Genomic DNA, 14,457 nt, shown 5'->3' with positions numbered 1-14,457 from the left:
TCCGTCCTTTCCGTTCTCCTGCTCCTATAACAGAGCAGGAGAACGTAAAGGCTGAACGCTGATGTGAACTCAGCCTAACAAGGTTCTGGAGATGTAAAGGAATTTTCTTCGACCAAAGTTTTTGTTTTTGCAACAGAAAGTAACAGAAAAAATATTTGCAAAATTGTAGAAATTCTGCTCAGCTCTTCACTGCCAAAAGGTTGCAGTTAAACAGTATTGGTCAGCATCTTTTTTTTCTTAACAGTTTTTTGTCTGCACATTTAAAATTAAAAATGGCAATCTCATGAAGACAGTCCCTACCCATATCCTATTAGGGGGTTTGAATATCCTAGAGGGTGGTCCCCCACTTTCTGATTACCTCCAGAACAGACGGTCGCTCTATTAAGGCCCTATTATATTGCCCAATTTTTTAGCCAATTATTGGAGACAAGCATTCATACGAAAGCTTGTTCCCAAAATTGGCTCTTAATGCTCATTCATCGGGCGATGGACATCTTTCATAAGGATAAAAGATGCCCGATTATCGGCAGCACATCCCTACATGGGCTGCCAGCAAACAATAACTATTATGCCGATAAACTAAGGGGGAATTTATCATTTTACGGCGGTGATGATATCCCTTATGTTGCCGGATGACATGCCTTATTTATAATGAGGAGCAGGCCTCGTCATAAATGAGTCACATCCTCCAGCAGGCCATGCCGGAGGAAGACTGAAAGATTTCATACTTCCTTTTATGCCAGAAAACTAGCGTAAAAAAAATAAATTACCGGGAGATTGGGCCCGTCTGTCCGAAACCTCACCCAGCTCTCTTTCCTGGAAGGTGACGAGGATGGCATAGAATGCCACTTTGCTTACACTTGCATCACTTCTGATCCCCGCACGGCCGCCACTGCATCTCCTGCTATTGATGCTCCCCCGTCGCTGATCTTTTGATCCACGTGACGAGGAGATGCAGCGGTGGCCGTGTGGGGTACAGAAGGCGATGCGGTGCCAGGAAGGTGGGGTAGTAATAACCTGTATAGAGGCCCGGCCATGGGGGGGGAGTCACTATAGGGGTTGGATAACCCCTTTAGGTGTTTTCTGGTTTACAATAAATATGGCAATTAGTTGTATTGTATTTGTATTGTATTATTCCCGTCATTCAAGTTGAATGGGTCTGGATCCGTCCCGGAGCTTGCACACGAACATTCACCATGCATTGTGGACTGCAAATTGCTGGCGGTGTCCCAATGCCACGGAATGGAACATATACATTGTGTGAACAAGCCCTAAAGCTTTAGCCTGCTTTCAGTGTATTTATTGGAAGCCATTTGGGCATCAGAGAAGTATAGAGTGGGCTCAGCATGCATTTGGTACCTGCATCCCTGGATGTAATGGAGGCCGTTATGGCAGCAAAAATGGGTAGAAAGCGAGAGTGGACCCAGCATGCATGTGGAACCTGCACTCCCTAAGTTTATGGGCGGCCATTTTGCACATAACAGGAGTATTTAGTGTTAGGTGCCGTCTACAGTGATCGCCTTGACGTTTGGGCAGGCGGGCCCAAATAATTTTGTACAAAAATGTATTTGCCAAGAATCTCAAATTTTCATAATAAGTGTAGCATTAGCACCAGAATGTTTTCTATAATTATGGCATTATTGTACTTTATTTGGGTTTGCAGAGTGCTGTTGCATTGTGTTTTTTTTCTTGTGTTTCTAAGCCATTGCGGCGTGCACCTGCACATTGGGATGTGCTGATGACCCCCGTTTTTGCAATTATTTGTATTGTGTAGCATACTGTCAGTTGTAATATACATTACTTAGCTGTGTGGTCGAGGTCTCAAGTTTAGGACTCTGGTCACATGAACCTGTCCACTAAACAAAATGGAGCTTCTGCCAATGTCACATGCATTTCTTCAGTCTTCCAGTCCAGAGTTCATCACTACCATGTTGGTCAGTAGGCAGTGGGTGAAATCCTTTCTCCAGTTATGGCTACAGACCCTGTGTAAACAGCATAAGTGCCATGACTGGGGCAAGGCCCAGTTGCTCCTGGGGGGCCCAGAGGCAGCTGCCTCTTGAGGCCCCGCTGGCCACTGGTGACGTGGAGGCAGCGGCAGGACACAGGGAGATTGAGGAAGCACTCATCTCCAGTAGTCATCTGTATCACGTCCTCAGGACAGCAATACAGATAAAAGTGCTGCGGCGGGGCAGGGGAGGGAGAGACGTCTGTTGTTACTGCACATGATTGGGGGGCATCTATGGGGGAACTTGTTACTGTCACATGATTGGGGGGCATCTATCGGGTACTTGTTACTACTGGCACATGATTGGTGGGCATCTATGGTGGTACTTGTTACTGGCATATGATTTGGGGGGCATCTATGGGGCACTTGTTACTGGCACATGATTGGGGCGTCTATGGGGGCACTTGTTACTGGCACATGATTGGGGGGCATCTATGGGGGCACTTGTTACTGGCACATTATTGGGGGGCTGATATGTGGGCACATCTTACTGGCACATAATTGGGGGCACTGTGGGGGCATCTATGGGGGCACTTCTTACTTGCACATTATTGGTGGCACTTTTTACTGGCACATTATTGGGTGGCTCTATGGGGGGCACTTCTTACTGGTACATATTAAGGCACTATGGGGGTATCTACTGAGGCCACAAAGAAGGGGTATTTTATATGGGGGAAGGGGGAGAGGAACACTATGGGGGCTTCTACTGAGGCCACAAAGAAGGGGTATTTTATATGGGGGGCTCTGTATAGGGGTATTTTATACTGGGGCACATTATGGTGGGTACTATGGGGAAGGGGACAGAGGAGTACCATGGGCTCATGTATGGGGGACACTAAGAAGGGGTATTTTATACTTGAAAATTTTGGGGGACACTGATGGCATCTACTAGGGCACTATATAGGGGGCATTTTATACTGGTACATTATGGGGGGCCGTAGGAAGAAGGTGGGAGAGGAGCACTATGGGGCATTTACTGGGGGCACTATATATTTTATACTGGCACATTATGGGGGCACGATAGGGACATTAGCTCAACAGGGGGCATTAAATGGGGGTATTTTTTTGTACTGGCACATTATAAGGAGAATTATTACTACTGGGGGGCATTATGATGGTCTTTATTACTACTGGGGGTCTATGGGGAACATGATTACTAGTATGGGCACTATGGGAGCATTATTACTTCTGGGTGAACAGTGGGACATGTTGGGGGCACTGTAGGAGCACTATTACTACTATCTGTGCTCTAGCAGAGAATTATTACTATTGGTGGGACTTTTGGGAGCACTATTACTGTTGGGGCACTTTGGCACAGTATCAGCTTACCACAATTATTTTTGGAGGATGTTATGTTTACACTATTAGTGTCAGGGGCACTATTTGCTGGGTACAGTTATTTTAAGGTATTGTGTGCCAATAATTATTGAAGGGCACTATCTGCATAGTACTACTATTATCAGGGCATTTATCTGTTTCTGCAGTATAATATTGGGAAACACAGCGGCACAGTATTGTGGGTGGTAGGATGATTTGTCCAGAAGATGAGAGGATGATGGAAAAGTAGTAAACTAAGATGAGAAATGGCTGAAAAATGGTGGTCTGGTCTAAAGGTCTGAAAGGAGAAGATGAGGAAAAGAGAACATATACATCAAAGAGACGTCACTGAATGCAAGAGGTATGTGGCGCTGTATACCCTGTATGTAGGGGTGATGGAGGAGTTAGTAGTACAGTACTATCTGCACATTGTAAAAAAAAAAGTATCTGCAAAATTACTATTATATTTGTGTCAGAAGTTGTCTTTTAAAGTTTTTGGTATAATGATACAGCCATTTATTTGATACTTTTGTGCTGATTCCCCCCCCCCCCCTCTATATTAAGGGGACACTATAGTCACCAGAACCACAACAGCTAAACGTAGTAGTTCTGGTGTCTATAGCATGTCTCTGCAAGCTTTTTAATGTAAACACTGCCTTTCAGAAAAAAAAGGCAGTATTTACATTACTTACCAAGGAACACCTCTAGTGGCCACTCATCATTATTAAGTTTACTACTCTACGAGTGTGTGGATTTTTTTGTGTGTGTGTGTTGTGGTGGAGGGCGTAATTGCATGCTAGGGTTTGGGAAGGCGGGATCCAGGGGGCCCAAGTAAATTCTTGCCCAGGGTCCAATCAATATTAAAGACGCCCTGTGACTGGGGGTAAGGGTTTCTGGGCATCGCCTACTAACCACCAATGGTGGGTGACGCTCTATGGACTGAAGAAAGTAGAAGAAAAGAAGTAGATGTTTTTAGTGGAAAAGGTCATGTGACTGGAGTTCCAAATTGGAGATACAGAGCACCAAAAAGGTATATTACAAAATGACAGTTCATTATACAACAAAATGAATTACTTTATTTATTGTAGACCAGAAAACCCCTTTAAGTGCTCCATAGAGTTGATAAAGGTGGATTCACAAGTGCAATAAATTCTCCATCTTCACATTTAAGCAGATGTTAATTTTTCAACACTTGCAAGACGTTTAGAACAATGTACGTACTGTACAATCTTTATTATTAACATGTCTGTTCTTCTAGTTTCTCTAGGCACAAGGTAGTAATATGACTCTTGTGCAGGGGGCCATATATTTAGAGCCAAGGACTGAACTGGATCTCGTCCAGGTTAGATCAGGAAAGCTTTTCCTAAGCTAGATTTGGCAAAGGTTTTCCAAATCTGGATTGGATACAAACCTGTCCTTACCAAGCTTTGCAAAAAGTCACAGCACTATCATGTGTGTAGAGGCTGACACTATTATCCTTTGAAAGGACACGCCCTCCAGTAAAATATAATTGTCTAGAGAAATATCAGTTCAAAATATGAGTACTACACAGTGGCGTAGCTAGAAATGACTGGCCCCACAGCAAATTTTTTAATGGGGGCCCCCCCTCCCCCAGTAATTATTTCGCAACCCCTTTCATTTCATGCCGCCCCCATTCCTGTGGCTAGTAAAGATCGCTCTCTCAGACCAGGCCCGGCAGCTGCTCCATCCGTTTTCTACACTGTCTATACTGTCACTGTATATAATTTCATTGTGTAATACTGTTGAGGGGGCCTTCTGGGTCAGGACCTATAGCTACGCCCCTGGTACTACAATAATACTGTGTCCAAACATGCCTCATAGATGAGTGCCATTCAAGGTCAGACTGGCTCGCCTAAAAATGTTATAGCACAGTACGTCCCGAAAAGATCATTGGGGTGAAACAAAAGAGAATCCACGTAAATATCAGGTTTTTGGTGCTCGTTTACACTTACCCTCTTAGTACTGATTATATGTTTGTGTGCAGAGTTTTATTATGCCACTCGTTCTGTATTCCTGGAGGGTGGGCACTCTGCTTCTCAGCAACCATTTAATCAAAAATAGACAAAATGCTGTAGACACCACACATCAGACAATCTCAGTCACCAGGCAATAATAATTTGTATCGAAAGCCAAAGAAAAAAGAAGATAGTAGTGTGTTGCAAATGTTCGAATAGTGCCACCCATCACCACCGACACCACTTGCAAAGTGTAAAGTACTAGTGTAAGTATTCAGATACGGGCACATGTGATGCCTAGTGTTAATGTTACTTTGGTACAGACAATGGCACACAAACAGCGGCCTATAACCGAGCAGCACATGCTTTATGAGACGTGTTATCTAAACTAAATGCGTTAAGCAAACACCTTCAATTGCTTTTTAATGGCTTTTGTTTCATGATAATGCGAAGAGTTAAGAAATTAAAGTTAAGAGTTTGTGTGTTACCCCTGCTACATCTGTACATCAAAGGGTCACATAAGATGTGGAATCTCATTGGCTGCTATGCCCCACCCTCTTATTTAAGCTTGCCCACTTGAAGCAGACCAAGATCCTTGGCACTTACTTGCAATGCCAGGCAGCGGGCATCACTGCTCTGCAGCGCCCCCTTCATGTCCCTCCAACAGTTGTCGCAGATTCTGGTTCTCACCCTCCAGTCTCCGAGTTCATCTTCAACCACAGACTGTGCACGATTTCTTGGAGCTTCCCTTTTTGACACTTGTGGGCTTCTCAGCCGGATCTCATCCTGGATCTGTTCGTTCTCATGCCCCACGGGCAGCCTGGTAGCACCTGCTCTGGAGCTGAAATACCCGCACAGCCTGGCATGAAACTGTCTAAAGCTGAGCCGCTCCGGGAGATCCTCCAGCAGCTCCTCACATTCTTCTATGCCAGGCTCCAGCCCCAGTACCCTGCACAGAGTTCGGAACTCCTCCTGGGGATGGTGCCCTGTGCTGCCAGTCCAGGTGATGGAAGACCTCCTGCAGGTACTGATCCAAACCGGTGGCCAGAACAATGATCTCATTATCCAGCCCGTGGTCCAGCCCGTAGTGATAGGCAAGAGCACTTACCAGCCACTGGGTCCTGCGAACTGGCCGCAGTGGGCTGCACTGGTCATCCAGGGGATCCATGCTTAGTTTACAGGCTCCTAGGCATCCTCTGTGGGTAGCTGATTGACCAATATCTCCTGAGCAGCTGGTTCTTCTGAGAAACTTTTCAAAAACTTTTGCAAACTTTATGGAAGAAAAAATAACTTTTCTGCACCTTGGTCTTTGTGCAACAGTTGTAACCAGTCTTGGAAGGTCCCTTGTGAATGCTACATCTGTTGTGGCTTGTATGATGACATCTGGCTCCTTGTGTGCTGTGCACAGAGCACGGCTCCTGGGGAAGAACTGTGCTGTGTGAGTGCAGGCGATGTCCAGTCCTTCCAGGCTGCACAGTACAAGCTGCCTCCTGCTATCCAGTGTTGTCCCTGGTACCTCCCTTGGAGGAGGGGGAGAGGAGGAGGGTTCACACAAGACATCTCTGGTCAGTTCTTCTGTCCGCTCTTATTGTCTGGCACATCCTTATTGTTTCATGTCTATTATAATATAGAAATAAAGACTCCTCAGATTTGTCTTTTTATGTGTTGAGTCCAGATTCATTCAGGCTGTTTAGAGACTGGAATGCTTCTGGGCATAAATCTTATTCACGTATATAGCACTTACATATTCCGCAGTGTACACAGAGATTATCGTCACTCACATCAGTCCCTGTTTCTCAGTGAAGCTCGCAATCTAAATTCCAAATTAACCCATGTGCATGGTTTTTTAGGACGTGGAAGGAAATCAAACCACCCAAGGGAAACCCACACAAACAAGGTGAAAACATAAAAACTCCGTGCAGCTGTTGTCCTTGGTCAGATTCAAACCCAGACACAAGAGCTGCAAGGCACCAGTGCTGACCACTGAGCCACCATGCAAACTCTTGTATATAACACATATATAAGAGAGTGGCAGATGGGCTTTGGGGTTCCCTCAGGCACCAGTCTTGGATGCAACTGCATTCTCTGCACCCAATGAAGTTGGATCCCTGAGAGTGATAGTAACCCAGTTGAAAATGACGACTATTGCATCAAAAGATTGCAGATAAACTTCATGTGAATGGCTTTTGCTGCAATGAGTGGTCATCTATTTCATCTGTATTGAAAAGTGGATGTCTGATAGTACACGTGAACAAAGGGAAAATCACATTCACTATATGGGCAAAAGTGCTGGGACTACACCTGCTAATCACGGAAGTCAGGTGTTTCATTCAGTCCCATTGCCACAGGTGTATAAAATCCAGCCTTAGCCATGCAGTCTGCCTTACAAACATTTTCAAAAGATTGGCTCGCTGAATTCCACCATTGTAACTGGTCCGTTTGTGAAATGTCTTCTGTCTTAGATATTCCACCATAAACTGTGACTGGTAATATTGTAAAGGGGAAGAGTTCAGCAACTACAGCAACTCAGTCATGGAGTGGAGACCACGTAAAGTTACTGAAGGAGGCTACTGAGTGCTGAGGTGTATTGTAGTCTACTTCACACTCGCGTTTTGCTTTCCGTTTGTGAGATCCGTTCAGGGCTCTCATAAGCGGTCCAAAACGGATCAGTATGCATTCCTGAATGGAAAAGGATCCGCTCAGAATGCATCAGTTCAGTCCTCCATTCCACTTGTCCGTCTGATGAAACTGAGCCAAACGGATCCGTCCTGGCACACAATGTAAGTCAATGGGGACGGGTCCGTTTCACTGACACAATCTGGCACAATAGAAAACACAGACTTTCAATGGTGTTCAAGACAGGTCCGTCTTGGCTATGGTAAAGATAATACAAAACGGATCCGTTCTGAATGGATGGAGACGTCTGTATTATCTGAACAGATCCGTCCACGTGATTCCGCACAAAACGCAAGTGTGAAAGTAGCCTAAAAGTCACCAACGCTCTGCTGACTCCATGACTGCCAGAGTCCAAACCTCCTTTGGCATCAAAATCAGCACAAAAACTGTGTGTCGGGAGCTTCATGGCGAGGGTTTCCACAGCCGAGTAGCTACCTACGAGCCTTACATCAGCAAGCATTGGATGGAGTGATGTAAAGCAGAGCCCCAATGGCCTCTGGACCAGCAAAAACGTGTTCTGTGGAGTGATGAACCACGCTTCTCTATCTGGCAGCCTAATGGACGAGTCTGGGTTTAGTGAATGTCAGGAGCACGTTACCTACCTGACTTACTTGTGCCAGCTGTAATGTTTGGTGGTGAGGAGGAATAATGCTATGGGGATGGTTTAAAAGGGTTGACCTAGAGCAGTGATGGCTAGCCTCCGGCCTCCAGCTGTGGTATTTTGCCCAGCCAATTTTCAACATGTTTGCTGGGTTTCAGCTGGTTCTCCGCTGGACAAAATTATAGTTAATGGTGCCGGACAGCGTTCCAGCAGCGTCCAGCAATGCCAAATCCGTCAGGCTGTTCCCAGCAGGAACAGCCTGTCTGAACGGTAAACGGTAATGTGACACAAACTTTAGCCATACAGGATGCATTGGATTCCATACTGGTGAAATACTTTTCCCTGGCCTTAGACAAGAGCCCCCCCACACACAAATGTACCTAAACATACCGAATTTTAAGGGTACTTTCACACTTTTTTGTTGTCCAGTATTGAGTTCCGTCACAGGAGCTCAATACCGTAAAAAAAACTGATCAGTTTTTATCCTAATGCATTCCGAATGGGGAGCATTCCGTTCAGGATGCATCAGTTCAGTCCCTCTTACGTTTTTGGACGGAGAAATACCGCAGCATGCTGCAGTTTTCTCTCCCGCCAAAATACTGAACACTTGCCGGAATAATTTACATTGAAGTGTATTGAATGGATCCGGCTTTCCAGTCTGCGCATGCGCAGACCTTAAAAAATGCAAAAAAAAATTATACCGATCCGTTTTTTCAGATGACACCGGAGAGACGGATCCGGTATTTCAATGCATCCGTCTGATAAATGCCATCAGTTTGCGTCCGGATTGCGGATCTGCCTGCCGGAATCCTCTGCTGCAAGTGTGAAAGTACCCTTAACTGTAGTCTGTGAATGGGATGCAGATTACAAACCACTGTAAAATGTCTGTAGTCTGTGGACCCACAGCAGGGCATTACAATTTCCGTTTCAGCCTTGTATGTTCTTAATCGGATAAATGGAGAGATTCCAGTAAAAACATTATAATAGGGAGAGGCTGAAATACTTCTCCCTTCCTGCTGCTAACTAAAAGCTTCCTGCTTACAGCATTTTATTTTGTATTTGACCCTTAAAAATCTTTTAACATTTCTGGAAACTAAACATTCCATTGTTTTGCTTTTTTTGGTCCAACGCCTCCCTCGTGCTTCCAGCGCTGTGGAGGTTAAAAGTGAATGGGTAGCTCCATCTTTGAGGACTATTGTAAATAATACGGTATTATAGCTAAGCTCCTATTAAAGGGGTTGTCCAGACTTTTACTAGGTGACGGCCTTTCTCCTGTGGTGGAGGGAGTTCATTACTACAGAGTTGCTCCCATTGACTTCAATGGGAGCAGTGCTGTAGCAGCGAGATCCCTCCACTAGAAGTTCACCCAAACAGCTGATCGGCAGGGGTGCATGGTGTCAGATCCCTGCTGTTTGGCTAGTGATGGCTTTTTTTTACTGAGAATAGGCCATCGCTTAGTATAGGCTGGACAACCCCTTTAAAGAGTAACTAAACTTTTATTCAACTTTTTTTTAAATTGTCCAAGATGCACTAAAACTATATATTTTAAATATCCTTATTAATTGATTTTGATTTTTACTAAAGGAATTGACACCGAAAGGCCTGATTTCCACTGTACTTTAAATTCACTTTTCTTTCAGATCGCTGACTTGTCAGAGGGGTATGGACTCTGCATTGTATCAATGGGGCCGCAGAGAACGGTGTACGGGCAGGAGCACACAGTGCCTACCTGTATTCCCTGAGGTTAGCTAAATGCTGGCATAGCACATCAGTACCCTATGTGACCGTGTGCTATGCCAGGATTAGCTGAGCTGAGCGGGCTCCTGCCTGTGCCTGCTTCGCTAAGCTAAGAGTATTGCATATCAGGCACAGACAGACCCCGCTCTGCTCAGCTAATCCTGGCATAGCACATTGTTACATGGTACCCATGTGCTATGCCAGCATTTAGCCAACATCAGGGGGCACAGGCAAGAGCAGCAATGTATGCTCCCACCTGTACTCCATTTGCTGCGGCTCCATTGATGCAATGCAGAGTCCGGACTCCGTACACTGTTGACAGTTCAACGATGTGCGAATATAGGGCCACATTTATTAAGAACCCGCGTTTTAGGACACCGGTTTAATAAGGCTCTGCGCTGGTGTGTGTCCGCCGAAGTTATGAAGAGATGCCGGCCTCTACATAACTTCGGCACATCCACTGTCGCCTCTAAAAGTAAGGCGTCCTTTCTTGTTGTCTTACATTTAGACCATTTTCTACACCTACTTTTTTAGACCTGGCGTGAGTGGGGAAAAGTCGCAGATTGCGGCGCAAAGAACCTATGGCGTAGTTCTGGATAGTAAATTACCCCCATAGTGAATTTAAAGTGTGGTTGAAAATAGGTGCAAATTTCTTTAGTAAAAAGTCAAAATCAATTAATAAATGACCTAATTTTTTTTTAGGGCATTTGGGACATTTTTTTTCCCCTTAGGCCCTTTGCAAGACGAGCGAGTATTTCGCACAGGTGCAATGCGTGATGCGAACGCATTGCGCCCCGAACTGAATCCTGACCCATTTATTTCAATGGGTCTGTGTACATGAGCGTTGTTTTTCACGCATCACTTGTGCGTCGCGTGAAAATCGCAGCATGTTCTATTTTTCTGCGTTTTTTCACGCAGCCCTGGCTCCATCGAAGTGAATGGGGCTTCAGTGAAAAACTCATAGCACCCGCAAGCAAGTGCGGATACAATGTGTTTTTCACTGATGGTTGCTAAGAGATGTTGTTTGTAAACCTTCAGTTTGTTATCACGTGCGTGCAAAACGCATTAAATCGCAATGCACTCGCATGGAAAAAACGGAACAACTGAGCGCGATCGCATACAAAACTGAATGAACTTGCTTGCGAAATCGCGCATTTTTTCACTGAAGGCATCTGCAACGCATCCGGACCTAATTCGCTCATGCTCGTCTGCAAGGGGCTTAAAGTTGAATAAAACGTTAAAGTGGTAGAATTAGTTTGTTTCCTACAGCAGATATCATACAGTATCTGCTGTACAGATGGCACTTCAATGCAAATCACCAGAACAAATTCTGTACCAACAAAGAGCCAACAAGGAATGCTGGGAGATTTTGCTCTAAAGCCTTCAGAGTTGTGAATGCAGCACTGGAATGTAATGCACGTTGTAAAGGATCAGTACAAGACAAGTAATGGAATGTATTGCAAAGTTGCTCCATTTTTTTTTATTCCGCTTGTACAATGGTGTTCAGCATTGGGGTTTGCCAGGTGTTGGCCCCCACCAATCTGATGTTTATGATCTAAGCACAGGATAGGTCATGAACATTAGAAAGTTAGAATACCCCTTTAAGAAACAAACTAGGTTTCATTCTTAAAGAGGGCCCATCCCCTATCCCTGCCATGTCTGTTTTTTTTGTAAATAATTGTGTTCCACATGAAATGACAATGCTGGAGCTATCTATTCTTGTGATTCCTTGTTGTGTCGTTTCTCTATAATTCCTACTTAAAATTTATAAATAAATGTACAACTAGGTGTTAACCAGTTGGGGGTATTCCTACACAGTCATACTGTTCTCCACATTACATTTGATGCAGATTTTTCAGGTTCCATTGGTAGTCGAAGATACTGTATACATTCTTAGACACAGAGCTCTCCTAGGTGGTGGCTTTGGAAGACACTTTAATAATATACTGTATGAAGTAGCTTTTTTTTCTAGCAAATAACACAGTCATTGTATGGCGAAATGTATAAATCTTTTTGACATACTCTGTATGAATACCTCATGGTTCTCAACAGCTCTGTTGTACTTGCATGGATCCTTCGTTACTTATTTCCAAGAGAAAACAATGTGTTCTGACCACACGATAGTCACAAAGGCCTACGCTTATTACAGTACAGTTAAGCTCTGTCTGAAACAAGCTGTGTACCTGTGGGATCATTCACATGGTCAGGACAGATTTTCTGCCACAAATAAGCTTTACTTGCTGAAACCAATATTTAAAATCAACAAAACACACTGTTATAGCAGTGGGTGTCGGACCACTGTGCTAACAGACGGATTAATCTTGGGCTTAATCCTAAGGACATTATCATGGCAGTCCCCTGGTATTCACTTGGTGGGTGTGACCTCAGGGCCTCCTTTATGTTGGTGTGGTGGAGCTTGAGGTCAGTTTGATTTTGTTGTCAGTCTGTGTTGGAGCTCTGCTCCCTGGCTGAATGTCTTGGTCTGTGTGAGCCACCCTTATTTATTACATTGTTTCCCTTGCTTTGTCTGTGTGTCCCCTCCGGTGTGTTTCTGTTTTGCCTCCACCTGGTGTACGTTGTTATGATTTGGGCCTTGTTTGGAGGTTTGTGTTGTGGTGTGTTTGCTCCAGGAGGGGCTTGCTTTCCCGGAGGGGTTTAAGTGAAGGCAAGACTGTGGGTTTCCCAGCTTGGAGCCTCCTTCCATCACGGCTGCGGCAGGTAAGTGTGGATAGCATTGTTATGTTGCTGTGAAACTTACCTGCCGTACTGTTTATCCCATGGTCTTGCATCCTGTCTGCTACTGGGCCTCTGGAGACACCATTCATCCGTGGTGAAGGATGAATGGGTGGTCTCTGCCCTGTCACCAGGCCTAGGGCATAGCAGGGATAGCAGGGTCCTAGGTTGGTGAGCATAAGCCCCCTTACCTTCTGAGGCGGCTTATGTGCTAGGAGTCTAGGGAGAGCTTAGGGTTACATTAGGAGGTGACCTGCTCCCTGTTTCCCTGCTATCTGGCATTGCAGCCTCAGCCATTGCACGGTGGGGAGGGGTTTCCCACTCCCCGCCGTGACATCAGGGCTGGCAGAGTGCATGCAATACGGTAAACACTCCGAGGTCGAGGCAGGAAGAGTGCATGCAATACGGTAAACACTCCGAGGTCAGGGCTGGCAGAGTGCATGCAATACGGTAAACACTCCGAGGTCAGGGCTGGCAGAGTGCATGCAATACGGTAAACACTCCGAGGTCAGGGCAGGCAGAGTAGAATCAATCCGATAACAGTCACATATCAGGTTAGCAGCAGAGAGGCAATACAGGTAAATGGAAAGTGGTCAGTACATAGGCAGACAACAGGACGTCTTTTGTAGAGAACTAATTAAGCAATATAAAGATTCTTTATTGTTCAGACACCTTTCAACATGGGAAATGTCCCCAACACTACCAATCATTGGCTGAGGAAAATTACGGCAGAGATTGGGTGGCTTTGCAGGCATGGAGTGATTTGCATTACAGGAACAAGAGGCAGGTCCGGACCGCAGCTGCAACTATAACACATGCAAAGTCTTTAACAAGAAACAAAACATTTGAACCTACGGTATGCAGTGTACGTGAATCATATAATAATCTTTTTTTAGTATGGTGACACGCCTGTTGACATAGCTAAAGTAGTATTAATTTTGGCATGACACAGTAATGTTGAAGCATTGTAAGAAATGCACCCAGAATAATGACTAAATCTGTCTGTAAATCAATGTAAGTGACACTTAATGTACTACAGAAATTACAGTTAATATATGACATAATCCATATTTACTCCAACTTTGGTCTCCACTTGTTACACAGGAATTCTTATGATGCGTGTTGTGACTGTCGCACTTAGTTTATATAGAAATAATCGTTGTGTTACTGAAGATGTGACATGACAAATACAGATGTACAGTCCTGTATATAGCATGTAATAATAGAAACAGAATCGTAGTGAATGGATGGAAAGTAGGCACATTTAAATTGGAGTTTATACACCTCCAGGCATCTCTATGTATACAAACTGAAAAGAATGGTGTGGTATTAAACAGGCAGGAAGTTCTCAAACCCACACGCAGTTGTGCATATATATACAGGGGAGCAAATCCTGCACTTGTGGCCCGTTG

At 44.8% G+C, this 14,457-nt stretch overlaps 1 protein-coding gene across 1 annotated transcript in view; it reads right to left on the bottom strand.

Moving 5' to 3' along the window:
* Positions 1–6,887, bottom strand: part of EFCC1 (EF-hand and coiled-coil domain containing 1) — a 100,043-nt gene extending 93,156 nt beyond the window's left edge. The window contains 4 exon segments of the mRNA XM_040407493.1: positions 5,905–5,955; positions 5,957–6,003; positions 6,006–6,289; positions 6,291–6,887. Of these exon segments, the coding sequence (XP_040263427.1) occupies positions 5,905–5,955; positions 5,957–6,003; positions 6,006–6,289; positions 6,291–6,466 (558 nt within the window). The 5' untranslated portion in view covers positions 6,467–6,887.
* Positions 6,888–14,457: the final 7,570 nt, after the last annotated feature.

The sequence above is a fragment of the Bufo bufo genome, chromosome 9 (assembly GCF_905171765.1).
Source record: "Bufo bufo chromosome 9, aBufBuf1.1, whole genome shotgun sequence".
NCBI classification, from domain to species: Eukaryota; Metazoa; Chordata; class Amphibia; order Anura; family Bufonidae; genus Bufo; species Bufo bufo.
Note: the sequence above shows the minus strand (reverse complement) of the source record. Positions and strands in the feature narration are given on the sequence as shown.